Source organism: Ammodytes marinus, assembly GCF_949987685.1.
Source record: "Ammodytes marinus genome assembly, chromosome: 1".
Lineage (NCBI taxonomy): Eukaryota > Metazoa > Chordata > Actinopteri > Uranoscopiformes > Ammodytidae > Ammodytes > Ammodytes marinus.
This window is the reverse complement of record NC_137230.1, coordinates 17139092-17152557: the sequence shown is the minus strand read 5'-3', so window position 1 is coordinate 17152557 and position 13466 is coordinate 17139092. Positions and strand designations below refer to the sequence as shown.

Sequence of the window (13466 nt, the reverse complement as noted above, 5' to 3'; positions counted from 1 at the left end):
ATCATGTTAACAGCTGTATCATCAGGCTAACAGTTTAACAGGAGATATGTAGGTCATCAGAACTCAACCCTTCACCCTTTCTAAATCTGCTCTGCTGTGATTGGTTCCCTATGAAACAGATCTCACTCAATCTCTGCCATGGACTGAATACCATGATATCCCCCTCAGGTGTGTTCACTAAGAAGGGTAGATGGTTGCAATGGGAGATCAGAACGAGGGCGAGTAGAGGGTCACCTTTTTCGAAATGAAATACTTTTTTTTTTAGAAAGAAATTATTAACATGTCCATAAAAAGAGTACACAACAGACCAAAAGCATATTCATAATATCACCTACTGTTCTCCCACATAGTTTGCAGATCATGATGACAGTGTTTTAAACAAACAGCAGTATGCCATAAATACAGCAACATATATCCTTTCAAACCATCTTGGTGAGATGGAATATGTTATCTATATTTCAAAATGATAAATAAATTGCCCACATACATTCAACAAATATGCCTGTGGATCCTTCGTATCTAGCTAGGGGTCCTGCATCCTGTATTGAGGCAACACCACATCACACAAAAGGAGCCTAGTTCATCACAGGCAGTCGCTCAATGAAATCATGGCAAATCAGTCTGAGAAAGAAGCATCGTTATCTCTCGTCAGCCTCCCTCCCTTCTGCCAGGACCATGGGAGGGCAATGCTTTCCCAAATAGAACGCACAGGTTCATCTAAGCATTTAAACCCAGGCATAAAACTATCATTTCAGTCCACACCAGTGATGAAGATAATATAAAGCATAAAGTTGCAAATTATGTAGATTTATTTGTGCTAACAGCCTCTTGCCTGTTTATAATTATTGTCACAACTTCTCAGTTTAAGTGAGGGTTGCTGACTCATTGCATTGGGTGTGTGAGTCAAAGTTAAGAATGCTCTCAGTCTCCCACATTCCCAAGCCTTCCATGTTAAGCTTCATGACAGATAGTAGGTGTCATATATTCGCCACCCCCCCTCCCCCACCCCCCAATAAACGGATATCAGATACAGGTGTGTCAGTTCAGATTAACCAGTACAGTGACTGTAAGCGAAACCTCATACTAAATTGAATCGACAGCTGAAATTTGCAATGCATTGGAGCTGTGAAAGCTGTCTAAGAGGGCTTTGAAATAACAGATAATAAAGAAACATTTGACAAGAAAACATTTGACAATTTCATGCAGTCAGTGGTGTAGTGGCAGAGACTGTTTTTTTTTGCACATCACAGTGACAATTGCTGATGAAGTCCATAACTCCCCAGTGTGATTTCTATTTCAGTTGTCTCTGGAGAGCTGCTGCTTAGCACCCTCTGCAAGGTGGCACTTGCCTGGCACTGGGGTGAAGCATTCATGTGGTTACACAAACAACAACACTATGCTTACAACTTGCTACTAATCCCAACAAGACTATATAACAAAAATTTGGAAAATATGTTAATTAAATAAAAGAAAAAGCCTATGGGACAATTTTGTGAAGTTTAACCAAGGTAGGCACATGACGGGTGATAAGATGCCTTGCAATTTGCTTAAGCCTGAACAATAATCCGTAACAATTGCTATCGATTATACAGAAAAATATTAATAGTGTGATGATATTGTTATTCATATTTATTATCATCTGTTGACCTTAGGTTAGAGATAGACTTAAACTGTTTCCGGGCTACTTCACACAACTGCTCCGACTCTGGGCATTCATTCTCAACGCAGGTTTCATCACTCGCTTTCCTTGCTGTAAACAAATGCCTTGTTTTCCCTCCGAGACCTGCTGTTTCCATGCAAAGGATGCAACTCAACAGTGCCTGAGTTTTCTATCCCAACTGACTCACACACCATGGAGGCACAACAACTAACTTTCCATTCTCCCCTAGGCTTACAGTGGAAGAAATATTGCTGAGGCCAAATGGCTTCGCTAGGAAAATGTTGAACCAAGGCAGAGGTAGGGCTGACTCCTGTTTTAAACACTGGACTATATTTCAGATCACACAAGTTAAAAAAAAATGAAGAAAAAAAAGGGTATCATTTAATTAGCTTATATGCATACAGGTCAGTGTTGCTGAAGCAGAAAGCTATGGTTGGGATTAAAGAGCTGCATAAACCTGTTGTTCTAACAGGTACACTACACACAGGGCTGCAGTTTCCATTTCAGCCTGCCAGGTGTGAGGCTCTGAAAAGCAGAGGGGAGTAGCTATGATCAGCTATGCCCAAGCCATTATTCAGACAATATACTTAACATGTTCCAACATTTATCATGTTGAAACTGAAATCAGAAGGCTATGATGAAGTTGTAATACACTTTCTTACGTGGACTTGGGACACGCTAAAGCAACAATAAGCTGCCATGTGAAATGGAGGTCAGGAGCTATTTATGAGCATGCTGTCCCTTTGGTCTTCTCCGCTGGGGAGACAGAATTAAATCACCTGGTGTGGAATGAAAACCTGTACACTCTTGATCTTGCTTCAGTAAACAAGACAATAAGTGAGATTATTTAAAATCATCGCTCTGCTAACACAGCCAATTCATTCCAGAGATCGTACAGCGATGGGAATTGGAAATTTAAGGTTTAAAAGCAGGATACATTAAGATAACACAGAAAGTCATTTAAAATCTTTTTTTTTTTTAAATGGTTTTACACTAACAACCATGTTTTACTATTAAACATTCTGGGGCCTCTGAGTGTTGGTAGACATTGTTTCCATTATATTGTTAAAACTGCGATGGTCCCCTTTTTTGCCTATTCCTTTTAAGAAACTGCACGTACAATTAGTATAATACAATTCGCCCACATTGTTGTGTACCATTCAACCTGTTGATATTGACCAGTTACAAAAGGCCCGAATGCATGTACTGCATAAACCATCTAACCTTCCTTTTACTTGGTAACATTGCTCATGCTGTGAAACAAAATAATTTAGATAACACAAAGATCACTATAACAAGGTTTTGGTTTTGCAATTACCTGAGGCAACAGTAGCACTGTTGGGCTGGCTGCTGGTGCTGCTGACATCAACATACAGCTCATCTTCTGCTTCGGTAGAAGAGTGGGAGGACGAGTCGGTGCTCAGCTCCTCGCTGGAGCTACTGGTGCTGTGGAGCAGAGCGTACTTCCTCCGTGCAATGACTTCCCGTTTCTTCCTCTGCAGTAGTAGTCGCTCCTTTTGCTTCTGAGTCCGCTGAGCCCCTCCGGGAGCCGTTTTCACAAAGCGCTTCCTATGCAGCCGCCGGCTGCTCAGACACGGCCTCTTGAGCAGCACCGGCTCAGCCTCAGACCGCACCCAACTGTGAGAGCGACTCCCCCGAGTCCGGCCCAGTGCAGGGCGCAGGCCCACTCCGGCAGCACCTCCTGTCGTCAGGGCGACAGGCTTGTGTTGGCCCCCCGCCGCTCCGGCTTCCCCCCCTTCTTCCTCTGAGCTGAGAGTGTCCGAGTCGCCGAAGCGCAGGCTGGAGGAAGGGGAGGAGGCACAGTCACTGAAAGAGGAGTCGTGATGATGTTCGTCCTCCTCACTGGGGCGCTGTAAGAGTTCTACCCTGGGCCGCTGAGGGGCCAGAGAGCTCTCACTGATGTGGCCCTCCTTCAGCGAGCAGTCCGACGGGCCTGGCTGCTGGCCTTTTCGTTTCCTGCGCCCGGGGAGGCTGCGCTCCGAGTCCCTGTGCGTCCCTGTGTCCCTGAGGGGCAGGTGCCTGGACTCGCACAGGGTTTCAAACTCGCTCCCCGCCTTCCCGATCAGCTCCATGTTGTTAGGGAAGCTCTTGGCGGCCTCCATGGGCTCTGGGTTGACCAGTGGCTCCTTCAGATGCTCCTGTCTGCTGGGGGCCTCAGAAGGCACCTCACTCTTCATAGTGGCAGGTCCGTCCTTCCTCAAAGGGGAAACACCGAGTGCACTCACATTAGCTCCTAGGCGTCTATCGGCTGCATCTCACCAAACCTAAGGAGGAGAAGAAGTCAGGGAAAGAGTTACAGGTGCACACACGCCACTCCCTGCATGATGGCCAAATGAGGGATCATTGTGTCACTCAGTGCGTTTCTATGGGACAGCTAGATAGGATTAAGCCATATACCGATTTTGCCACTAGAACGGACCGCGTCACTTGTTTGTGTACATGGCCTTTCAGAGAATCGGATAAATGGCCGGAGCATGACTGACTCAGCTACGCTACGTGGCACTGTAGCCCTTTTAACAAGTGGTTATAGAGCCAAGTCCGGTTCCTTTCCGGCAACAACCCTACTATTTATTACATCGTCTCTTTCCACTTCCTTGTGAAATCTGGCAGGGATTCTCCAGCCAGCGCAGAACGCAAACTCCGATATGCTATCCTGTATACATGCAGGTAGAATGCCGACTATGAACGAGTTATCTAGTTGTTCTTCTTATCCGACTTCGCTCGTCTGTTAATGTGCCGATTTGTGTGCTAAGTAGATTGGATAAAGTTGTTTACATGCATTTTACAAGTTCTGTTGAAGTCTTAAGGTGAGAACACACCGGGCGCGTTGGGTGTGGTGGGCGCGTTGAAAAATCCTATTTTTGCATAGGGAACCATTGGTTGGGGCGCGAGGATCCGTTGGCCGCGGCAAAGCGTTGCTTTGGGCACTTTGGGCGTGTTGCCAAAGCGTCACCGCGCCGGCAAAGCGTCAAAAAGCGTCACCGCGCCGGCAAAGCTTCAAAAAAAAGATGAAAATATTGAACTTTCAACGCTCCGGCGCGTGACGTTTAGCCGCGTTGGCCAATCAGCGGTGAGCTTGACCCTACGTCACTGGCAGAGAGCCGGAGGACAGAAAAATCTGAGACAAAATGGAGGCGCAAATAATCACCGCTGTGTGTGCGAGACCGTGACAACACAGAGGCAAACACCGAGTAGGAAATGTATTTACGACTGGCTGCCTGGTGCTGTATGAAGCAGCTCGGGGTTACAAGACGTGGGGAAAGTGAACCAGGAGCAAATAATCACCGCTGTGTGTGCGAGACTGTATAAACACCGTGGAGTTAATGCGGCTGGCTGGTGATATGAAGCCGCTCGGGTGGGGAAAGTGAGCCAGGAGAATGGGCTTCCTGGTTAATTCAGTGAATATGTGTGGCTGTGCTTAAGCCGATAAACCAAGTTAGCACCGGTCGGATAGCGTTAGCTAACTCACCCGGCTGTGTGCGGCCACCACCTCCATATAATGAACCCAAACATAACGGCTAAATCCGGGGAACTTTCACAACGAGTACAGCGAAGCACCGGTGTTTATGCCTGCCCTATAGGCTATCTACGCCAGCCACGGTCCCGTCACAGCCAGGTAATGTAGGCTACTTGCCTTTATTTTCTACTGCCCTGTGCACAATGCTGCTGTAAATGTGTTTGGTATGGTGCTGCCTTGCTGTTTGTGTTAATTTCCGAGTGGCGTGAATCTGCAATGCTGTTTTAAGGCTATTTGTTCCGTTCACTTGCTGTTTATTTGTTTTTTGGCACAATTGTTGGCCGTGTAGGTGTTGTTTTTGTGTGGACATGAACGCTGTTGTGTCGGGTCGGATCTGATCGCAGCCATGGTTGATTAGGGGAATAAATATATCGGGGGAGACTAGCTGCGTAGCTCCGTTCCTCGGACTCCCACAAAAGATAGAGCGCAGCGATGGGGATTATCTCAGCCATGGTTGATCAGCAATAGAAAAAGCGGGGGGAAATAAGTTTCGTGCGGGCTCATCTACATAGGCCATGACGTAGGCGCGTTGCTTTTGGGCGCGTTGGACCATTTTTTGACACAAAATGACCACGCGCCAGATCGGGCGCGTTGGTCGCTTTGGCCCAAAGCGCCAACGCGCCCGGTGTGTTCTCAGCTTTATTCGTTTATTTACCCGAGTATGAGTCTGCATGTAAACACACTGAGTGACAAGATGAAGACTTTTCAATGGTTCAGGAATTATCAAGACAAATTTTACAACAAAAAATAAAAAAGCAAGGGTGTTCACACATCTAATTATAGGGCTGGCCAATGAGCTATGACCAATGGATTTTCCTCATTTATCCATCAAATGCAATAAGTAAATAAACTGTTTGTTAAATAAATTAAAAACAAGTCAGTCACCCATTCAGTCCCAAGCAATGGCCCATTCAGACATCAGTGATACATTCAGGCAGCTCAGGGAAAGAGGAAGTGGGATAACTACATAATCACAAGGTAGCACTAGGCTTCGGTGGGAAACAAAGCGTGTTTGACAGAAAAGCATATCCAGGACACCAACTTTTGTTTAAAAAACTATAGTAAAGAAATTGAAATACCTACTCATAACAATCGCAAGTGAATCTTAAAAGGTTGCAAAAAAATTCAATTAAAATAGAAAACGAATTCCAAATGCTAGATAAGCAATAAGTATAATATATGAGGAGCATCGTAAAAGGACAGGCCAGAATCTGTAATAGAGGATTTAGATAGAATTGTGCGACCTATCTTTACATTTTGGTCCTGTTCCATAATAGGTTTTTTTCCCCTTAAGATGAGGTAGATAATTTGATAATCCTAGTTCATAACAGCACAGATGCCTTAAAACAAACATTAACATGTGTCCATGACAAGACTTCATGGTATGTGAGGCAAATACTTGCACTCGGAGTCAATAGTGAACCGTTTGCTTTATTTTTCATATCAGGGTAAAGTTAGGGTCTCAAAGAGATATCCGATATCAAACGGACTCACTTTGTTTATGCCACAACTCTACATCAGTGTCCACCGAGAAGTGACTCCCAAGAGCAAGGATCTCTTGCTGGTTTGTTGCAAAGGGAGAATGTTCACAGCAGTGTAAGGTCTCCCAGAACAACATCAAATTCCATAATTGTCAAAATGTAGGCAACTTCCTAAACAAAACATTTGTGTCTATGTTAAGACTGTGAATTTTCAGGGATTACAATACTGGGGAACTGGTGTCTCAAAAACTGCAAGAAAATAACAAGAAGTCTCTGTGCCCTCAGCTGTCAATGAAAGTGAAAGTTCCTTTTAATGCAATGAATCAACAGTGCGCATTACTCATTGATACTTTAAAGAAGCTTTGCTATTTTAGTGGCATGCAGTCCTCCTCAGAGCGTCTTGAGAAGAGACTACTTTCAGGAAACTTTCATATCACACATGCAATACCCCTCATATGGTGAGCTCATTGTTATCACGAGCAAGAGCGTTAAGAAACAATGCAGCATTGTCATAATGGAGTATTTTAAGTTTGATGTAACTTGCTCACAAAGAAACTGTCATAGATCCAGAATTTATATATACTATTCTTTTGAATTCAAAGAAGAAACATTCAATTTGATCGCTCCCAATTGGAGTTATCCAAATCTCTCTTGCTGATACCTATGTCATTAATCACAAAGGGTGTTGCATACCTGCAGGGAAGTTCACTGATGAACTGTGTTTTTCAGCAAATAGTATCATACCTTTAGGGGAAGTGCGGGGGAAAAAAACCCCACCGGTGCAGGCTTATGCAGATATGCATGTGGTGATATTACACACAGCAACATGCCAACAAGAAAAAACTAAATCGTGGAGTTTCTATGAAAGCAAGTGATTTGGGAACATATTGTACCGAGTCCGACCCTGTTAACGTTGCTATCTGGATGTCAAAGTGAAATAACAAAATTACTTTACATGTCCCATCATCCACATTGTTCGCTGAGAACTGCCAATTCACAAACATCAAGAAAAACGGAATGTCTTGCACACATCCGTCAATATCACTTTGTATTATTACTCAGCAAAATAAAAACTTTTTTATAAACAAAGCCGGTCTGTACCAAACATGGTAAATATGTAGACATCCATTTATTGCGTTTAAGACATTTGGTTCCTTTGTGAGGGCCTCAGTTGTCTGCAAATTGAAGACTCGTATGGAATTTTATGATAATGGAAACAGCTCCAAAAATACTACCACCAAGTTCACTTTCTTCTGCTGTTTCAGTAAAAGTGTAACACATCATCCCCGGTACTAGTGTCTGCTGCTTATTTTGAACTGCAATAGATTGTAAAGGAATGTGATGTTTCTGTATGTTGTACTGCATTAGATATTGCTACTATAAGAAAAGTCATTTCATTCGTCATTCACAACTCATTTCATAAATAGTTGGTTGGTGTGTGACTTACTTGACCTGAAGCTTTTTACGAGGTTGATGCTTTTCTCAGGATTTTAGTGACAATGTCAGCTTGGTGAGTCCATTATCTAGGACACAAGTCACACAAGGCTATTTCTGATTTGAATGTACAACTCACTGATGAGTGAGAGTCCTAAAGATGCCACAGAGAGAGAAAGCTGTGCAATGACAAGCATGAATCCAGGGGCCCCAGAGGACAACCCTGAAGGGAAAACATCCCCAATGAATCAGGACTGAATGACACAACTGTCTTCTAAAGAGGGCCAAGATAATGATAAGTAAAAGATGATGCAGAGAATATCAAGTGGCCCAACCTATAGCACAAAATGTATGTATGTTGGTGTAAGGCAACAGTAAACCAATTCAAGATGAACGACTGAGACAGGACTGCTGAGCTGCTGCTAACGATGAACACAGTGCTTTCAACCACTCTGACTAGGCAAGCAAAAAAAGAACACAAAAAAGACACACACACACACACACACACACACTCACACACTCACACACTCACACACACACAGCTTCATAGATGTATTTAGCTTGACAGTATAGTCTGAAACTGAGGCTAAGCATAGTTTCTACAACGCTTAACAATTACAATAAGCCCTGCTGCTGTCAGGCAGTCTGTCTGTCTGTATATCTGTATCCCACAAACGCTGCTGAAGTGACCAAGGCCAGATAAACTCATAGTAAATGGAGAAGCATTAAAATATACATATACAATGTTAGTTACCTGTGTGAAGGTTTTATCTAGAGAAAAGCAAAGTGGAAAGCTAGCCACCTAGCCTGACACATACTCCAGACAGAAGACAACAAAGACAACACGTACCTTGGTCTAAGTCCTTTTTTCGATATGTGCCACCGTCCTTTTTGTATCATGTGAGGTTAAAATCCTGTGTGTGATGGCAGGAAATAATGACAAGCGTTGAAAGCAGGCCAGTTTGCCTAAATGCTAACTCCTAACTGCAGCTATGCAGGCCTACATAGAAATCGCGATCCGAGGATGTGAAACTGACAACACACAGTCCCGAGCTGATCCGGGCAGCAAGATCGAAGCTAATGGGGCCCAGGATGGCTACCAGCTAAGCTAACATAAAGGCTAGTCCCACTTCACTTTTCAAATACCCGATTGTCCTCAGACATTTTTACACGCAGAGGAATCCTATCGCTTCTTAAAAGATAGCGCCGCCACTCTGTTGTTCGTCTATTTGACAGGATAGAAATGTCTCAATGTTAGCCCTCGACGAAGTTGCCATTCCTGCCTTTCCGAGGCACCCACTCTTGTTTACCCAGCAGGTCGTCTGTTCGCTACATACAACACGGACGCTGTCGCTCAGCGCCGCGCGGGGGCGCCACATCCCCGCAAGCCACCAGCTACTTTACGACACTTTGCGACATCAATACCTTATAATGTTTATCTGTCAATATCGAAATGCAGTCTTACGTTCAGATAGCCTATATAACACTTCAATTAACAATGCTCCCCAATATGGGGAATATTCAAACATCCAACCAGCCTGGTCTTGATGTAGACCATAGCCTAACATGGGTCAAAATTACTAGGCTATATTAATTTCAAGTTCTTTACAGTCTATCGAAGGCACAACATAGCCTATAAAAGATATTCAAGAAAAAAATAACATATGGAATAAATGCATACAGGTTTTACCCATATTGTCTTAGAGGGGTGCAAAAATTATTTTTATTAAAAAACTATAGGAAAAATAGGAAAGGATAAGGATTTGTGATGATCAGAAGTTAACTGAGGAATAGGGCCTACCTGGAATAATGAATGATGACATCTATGTATTGCAAACATATAGAAAATAAAAACTGAGTCGGGTTACTTTTGACCCATGTTGTGCAACAAAGGGTTGAGACAATGTGTTCCTTTGTGGGCCTCAGTTGTGTTCAAATTCCTCAGACTCATATAGACATGTTATGATAAAGACCACAGCTACACACAATAGGCTAGAGTTCATTTTGAATCTCCTTGGTGCTGTTTTTTTAACTGAAGATGCAGCTTTTGTGAAATAGGGCTGACGAGGTCAATGCGTTTCATAATAATTATAATACATTCAACTTGTGTGCACTTTTAAACAACTCAAAGTCACTTTACAACGAACAACATACAGAGATTTATGCACACATTGATGGGGAGGGGCGACTAGGAGAAGGCAGAGAACAAGAGATGAGTCTTGAGGCAGGACTGAAAGGTGGCAAGGGATTCTGAGTTGAGCTCTGAGCTCTGGAACTCTGGAGTTCCAGACCCTGCACTGGAGAAGGTTCTGTTTCCAAAACTGTGGAGGTTTTATTTATGGTTGGAGTGGAGACCGGCTGAGGCAGATCTGAGGAGAGGATAGGATAACCAATACAAATTCAATCCCGTTCACATTTTCAAGTCAGATTGTGTTTATAAAACTACTCCGTTCTTAAGGGGACACTCTCATCTTCCTATCTTCGACAATATATCATAAGGATATGTGTAATTATAGATGTGTGTGTGTGTGTGTGTGTGTGTGTGTGTGTGTGTGTGTGTGTGTGTGTGTGTGTGTGTGTGTGTGTGTGTGTGTGTGTACCTTCAAGGGTTACGCAGATCAGCATACCAAATTTCAACATTTGAAGGAGATTTTCTTACTTCCTTACCTTTTCACTGGACCAATGTTTCGTTTAAGGCAAAATTGTCCCTAACCCGAAGAAGCTTATTTGATGTTGTTTTTCTTAGCAGTTTTGCTAATTGTAAAATAAGTCTTTAATTTCATTCTGAGTGGCATTAAAAGTCTTAAAAAGCATTAAATCTAACTTGTCTTAAGCTGTAGGAGCCTTGGCCTTTATGATGATAATGTTAGTTTATGAGTTGTTTTTTTTTACAGGCATCAAAACTATCTACTACAGGTGAAACTCGAAAAATTAGAATATCATGCAAAAGTTCATTTATTTCAGTAATACAACTTTATAGGTGAAAATAATATCTTATACAGACTCATGACATGCAAAGTGAGATATGTGAAGCCTTTAACTTGTATAATTGTGATTATTATGGCTTACAGTTTATAAAAACCCCAAATTCAAAATCTCAGAAAATTAGAATATTACATAAAATCAATAAAAAAAGGGTTTTAAATACAGAAATGTCGGCCCTCTAGAAAGTATAATCATGCATTTGTACTAAGTACTTGGTTTGGGCCCCTTTTGCATGAATTATTGCCTAAATGCGGCGTGGCATGGATGCTATCAGCCTGTGGCACTGCTGAGGTGTTATGGAAGCCCAGGTTGCTTTGATGTGGCCTTCAGCTCATCTGTATTGTTGGGTCTGGTGTGTATCATCTTCCTCTTGACAATAGTCCATAGTTTCTCTATGGAGTTCAGGTCAGGAGAGTTGTCTGGCCATTCATGCACAATACCATGGTCAGTCAACCAGTTACCAGTGGTTTATGGTACTGTGGGCAGGTGCCAAGTCTAGCTGGAAATGGAAATTGTCATCTCCATAAAGCTTGTCAACAGACAGAAGCATGAAGTGCTCTAAAATCTTCTGGTAGATGGCTGTGGTGACTTTGGACTTGATAACACAGTGGACCAACAGCAGCAGATGACGATACCTCAAATTATCACTGATCCAAATTAAATGTTGCGTTTCATTTGGAAATCAAGGTCCCACAGTCTAGAGGAAGAGTGGAGGAGCACAAAATCCAACGGGCTTGAAGACCACTGTCAAGTTTCAACAGTCAGTGATGATCTGAGGCACCATGTCATCTGATGGTGTTGGTCCACTGTGTTATCAAGTCCAAAGTCACCACAGCTGTCTACCAGGAGATTTTAGAGCACTTAATGCTCCTGTCTGTTGACAAGCTTTATGGAGATGCTGAATTACTTTTTCCAGCGAGACTTGACACCTGTCCACAGTGCCAAAACCACAAGTAACTGGTTGACTGACCATGGTATTACTGTGTTGATTGGCCAGACAACTCTCCTGACCTGAACCCAATAGAGAAACTACGGACTATTGTCAAGAGGAAGATGATACACACCAGACCCAACAATACAGACGAGCTGAAGGCCACTATCAAAGCAACCTGGGCTTCCATAACACCTCAGCAGTGTCACAGACAGGCTGATAGCATCCATGCCACGCCGCATTTAGGCAATAATTCGTGCAAAAGGGGCCCAAACCAAGTACTTAGTACATATGCATGATTATACTTTCTAGAGGGCCGACATTTCTGTATTTAAAATCCTTCTTTTATTGATTTTATGTAATATTCTAATTTTCAGAGATTTTGAATTTGGGGTTTTCATAAGCTGTAAGCCATAATAATCACAATTATAACAAATAAAGGCTTGAAATATCTCACTTTGAATGTAATGAGTCTATATAATATATTAGTTTCACCATTTAGGTTGAATTTCTGAAATAAATGAACTTTTGCACGATATTCTAATTTTTCGAGTTTCACCTGTATATGGTATCACCTATCAGCTAACCTATATCTTTGATTCCAAATACTAGAGCGCCCTCTAGAGGATATATGCTGGACAAGTATATTTTATTTTATTTATCAATCTTCGATTCAATTGGTCTCATTTAGGTCTTAGATTGTGTCTTCACTTCTGTTATTTCTCTTTAAACATTTTTATTTTTTATGATGCATCGTTGAAAGTATCCCAAAACTCAAGAATTTCACAGCAAACGACTGCTCCTGTTGCTCTTGTGCAAATGACAAATACAGGAACTTGACACTTACAATTAAACAATAATGGTTTTAGGCCTTATTTTAATGAGTTGAAAACAGGTTAAGCAGGCCTCAGGTTTTCAGGAATTTTGTTCCACAGGTGAAGGAGTAGAGAAACTAAAAGCTGCTTAACCTCTGTTTCGTTTTAACCCTAGCTGGGAATACTAAAATAGTGGGAGAGCGTAGGTAGCCTAGTTTAGGCCTACTATGCCTCTGAGGGGTCTGGATATGTTATGGTCTGGATGCTTCATAACGTCCGGCTATTAGAGATGTATTTTGGGGGGGAAAAGTATCATTCAACGCTTTTAACCGTTATAATATCAGGCACACTTGTACCGCTAAGGTCCGTAAAATGGACATTTCATTGAAGTAGCTATAACAAATATCATACATTATATTTTTATATTTTTTTTGACAATTCTTTTCCCCTACATCTGACCTAACTATATTGATATAAAATATTTATGATTTTTTAAATGTTTTAACCCATTAAATGCCAGGTTTGTGTCATGATGCCATCGTATTTTAGATGAAAAAAACAGAAACAAATAATTATTTTCAATATACTACATGCAAACTAAAAAATGTGTGGACATGGACAT

At 42.2% G+C, this 13466-nt stretch overlaps 1 protein-coding gene across 3 annotated transcripts in view; it reads right to left on the bottom strand.

Moving 5' to 3' along the window:
* Nucleotides 1-9418, bottom strand: part of rnf111 (ring finger protein 111) — a 37054-nt gene extending 27636 nt beyond the window's left edge. For all 3 annotated transcript variants that reach the window (XM_080049548.1, XM_080049549.1, XM_080049550.1), the window contains exons 1-2: nucleotides 8964-9418; nucleotides 2979-3945 (exon numbers count right to left, since the gene is read on the bottom strand). In XM_080049548.1, coding sequence (XP_079905674.1) covers nucleotides 2979-3858 — 880 coding nt within the window. In that variant the 5' untranslated portion in view covers nucleotides 3859-3945; nucleotides 8964-9418. The remainder of the gene's footprint in view (nucleotides 1-2978; nucleotides 3946-8963) is intronic.
* Between the last annotated feature and the right edge of the window lie 4048 nt (nucleotides 9419-13466).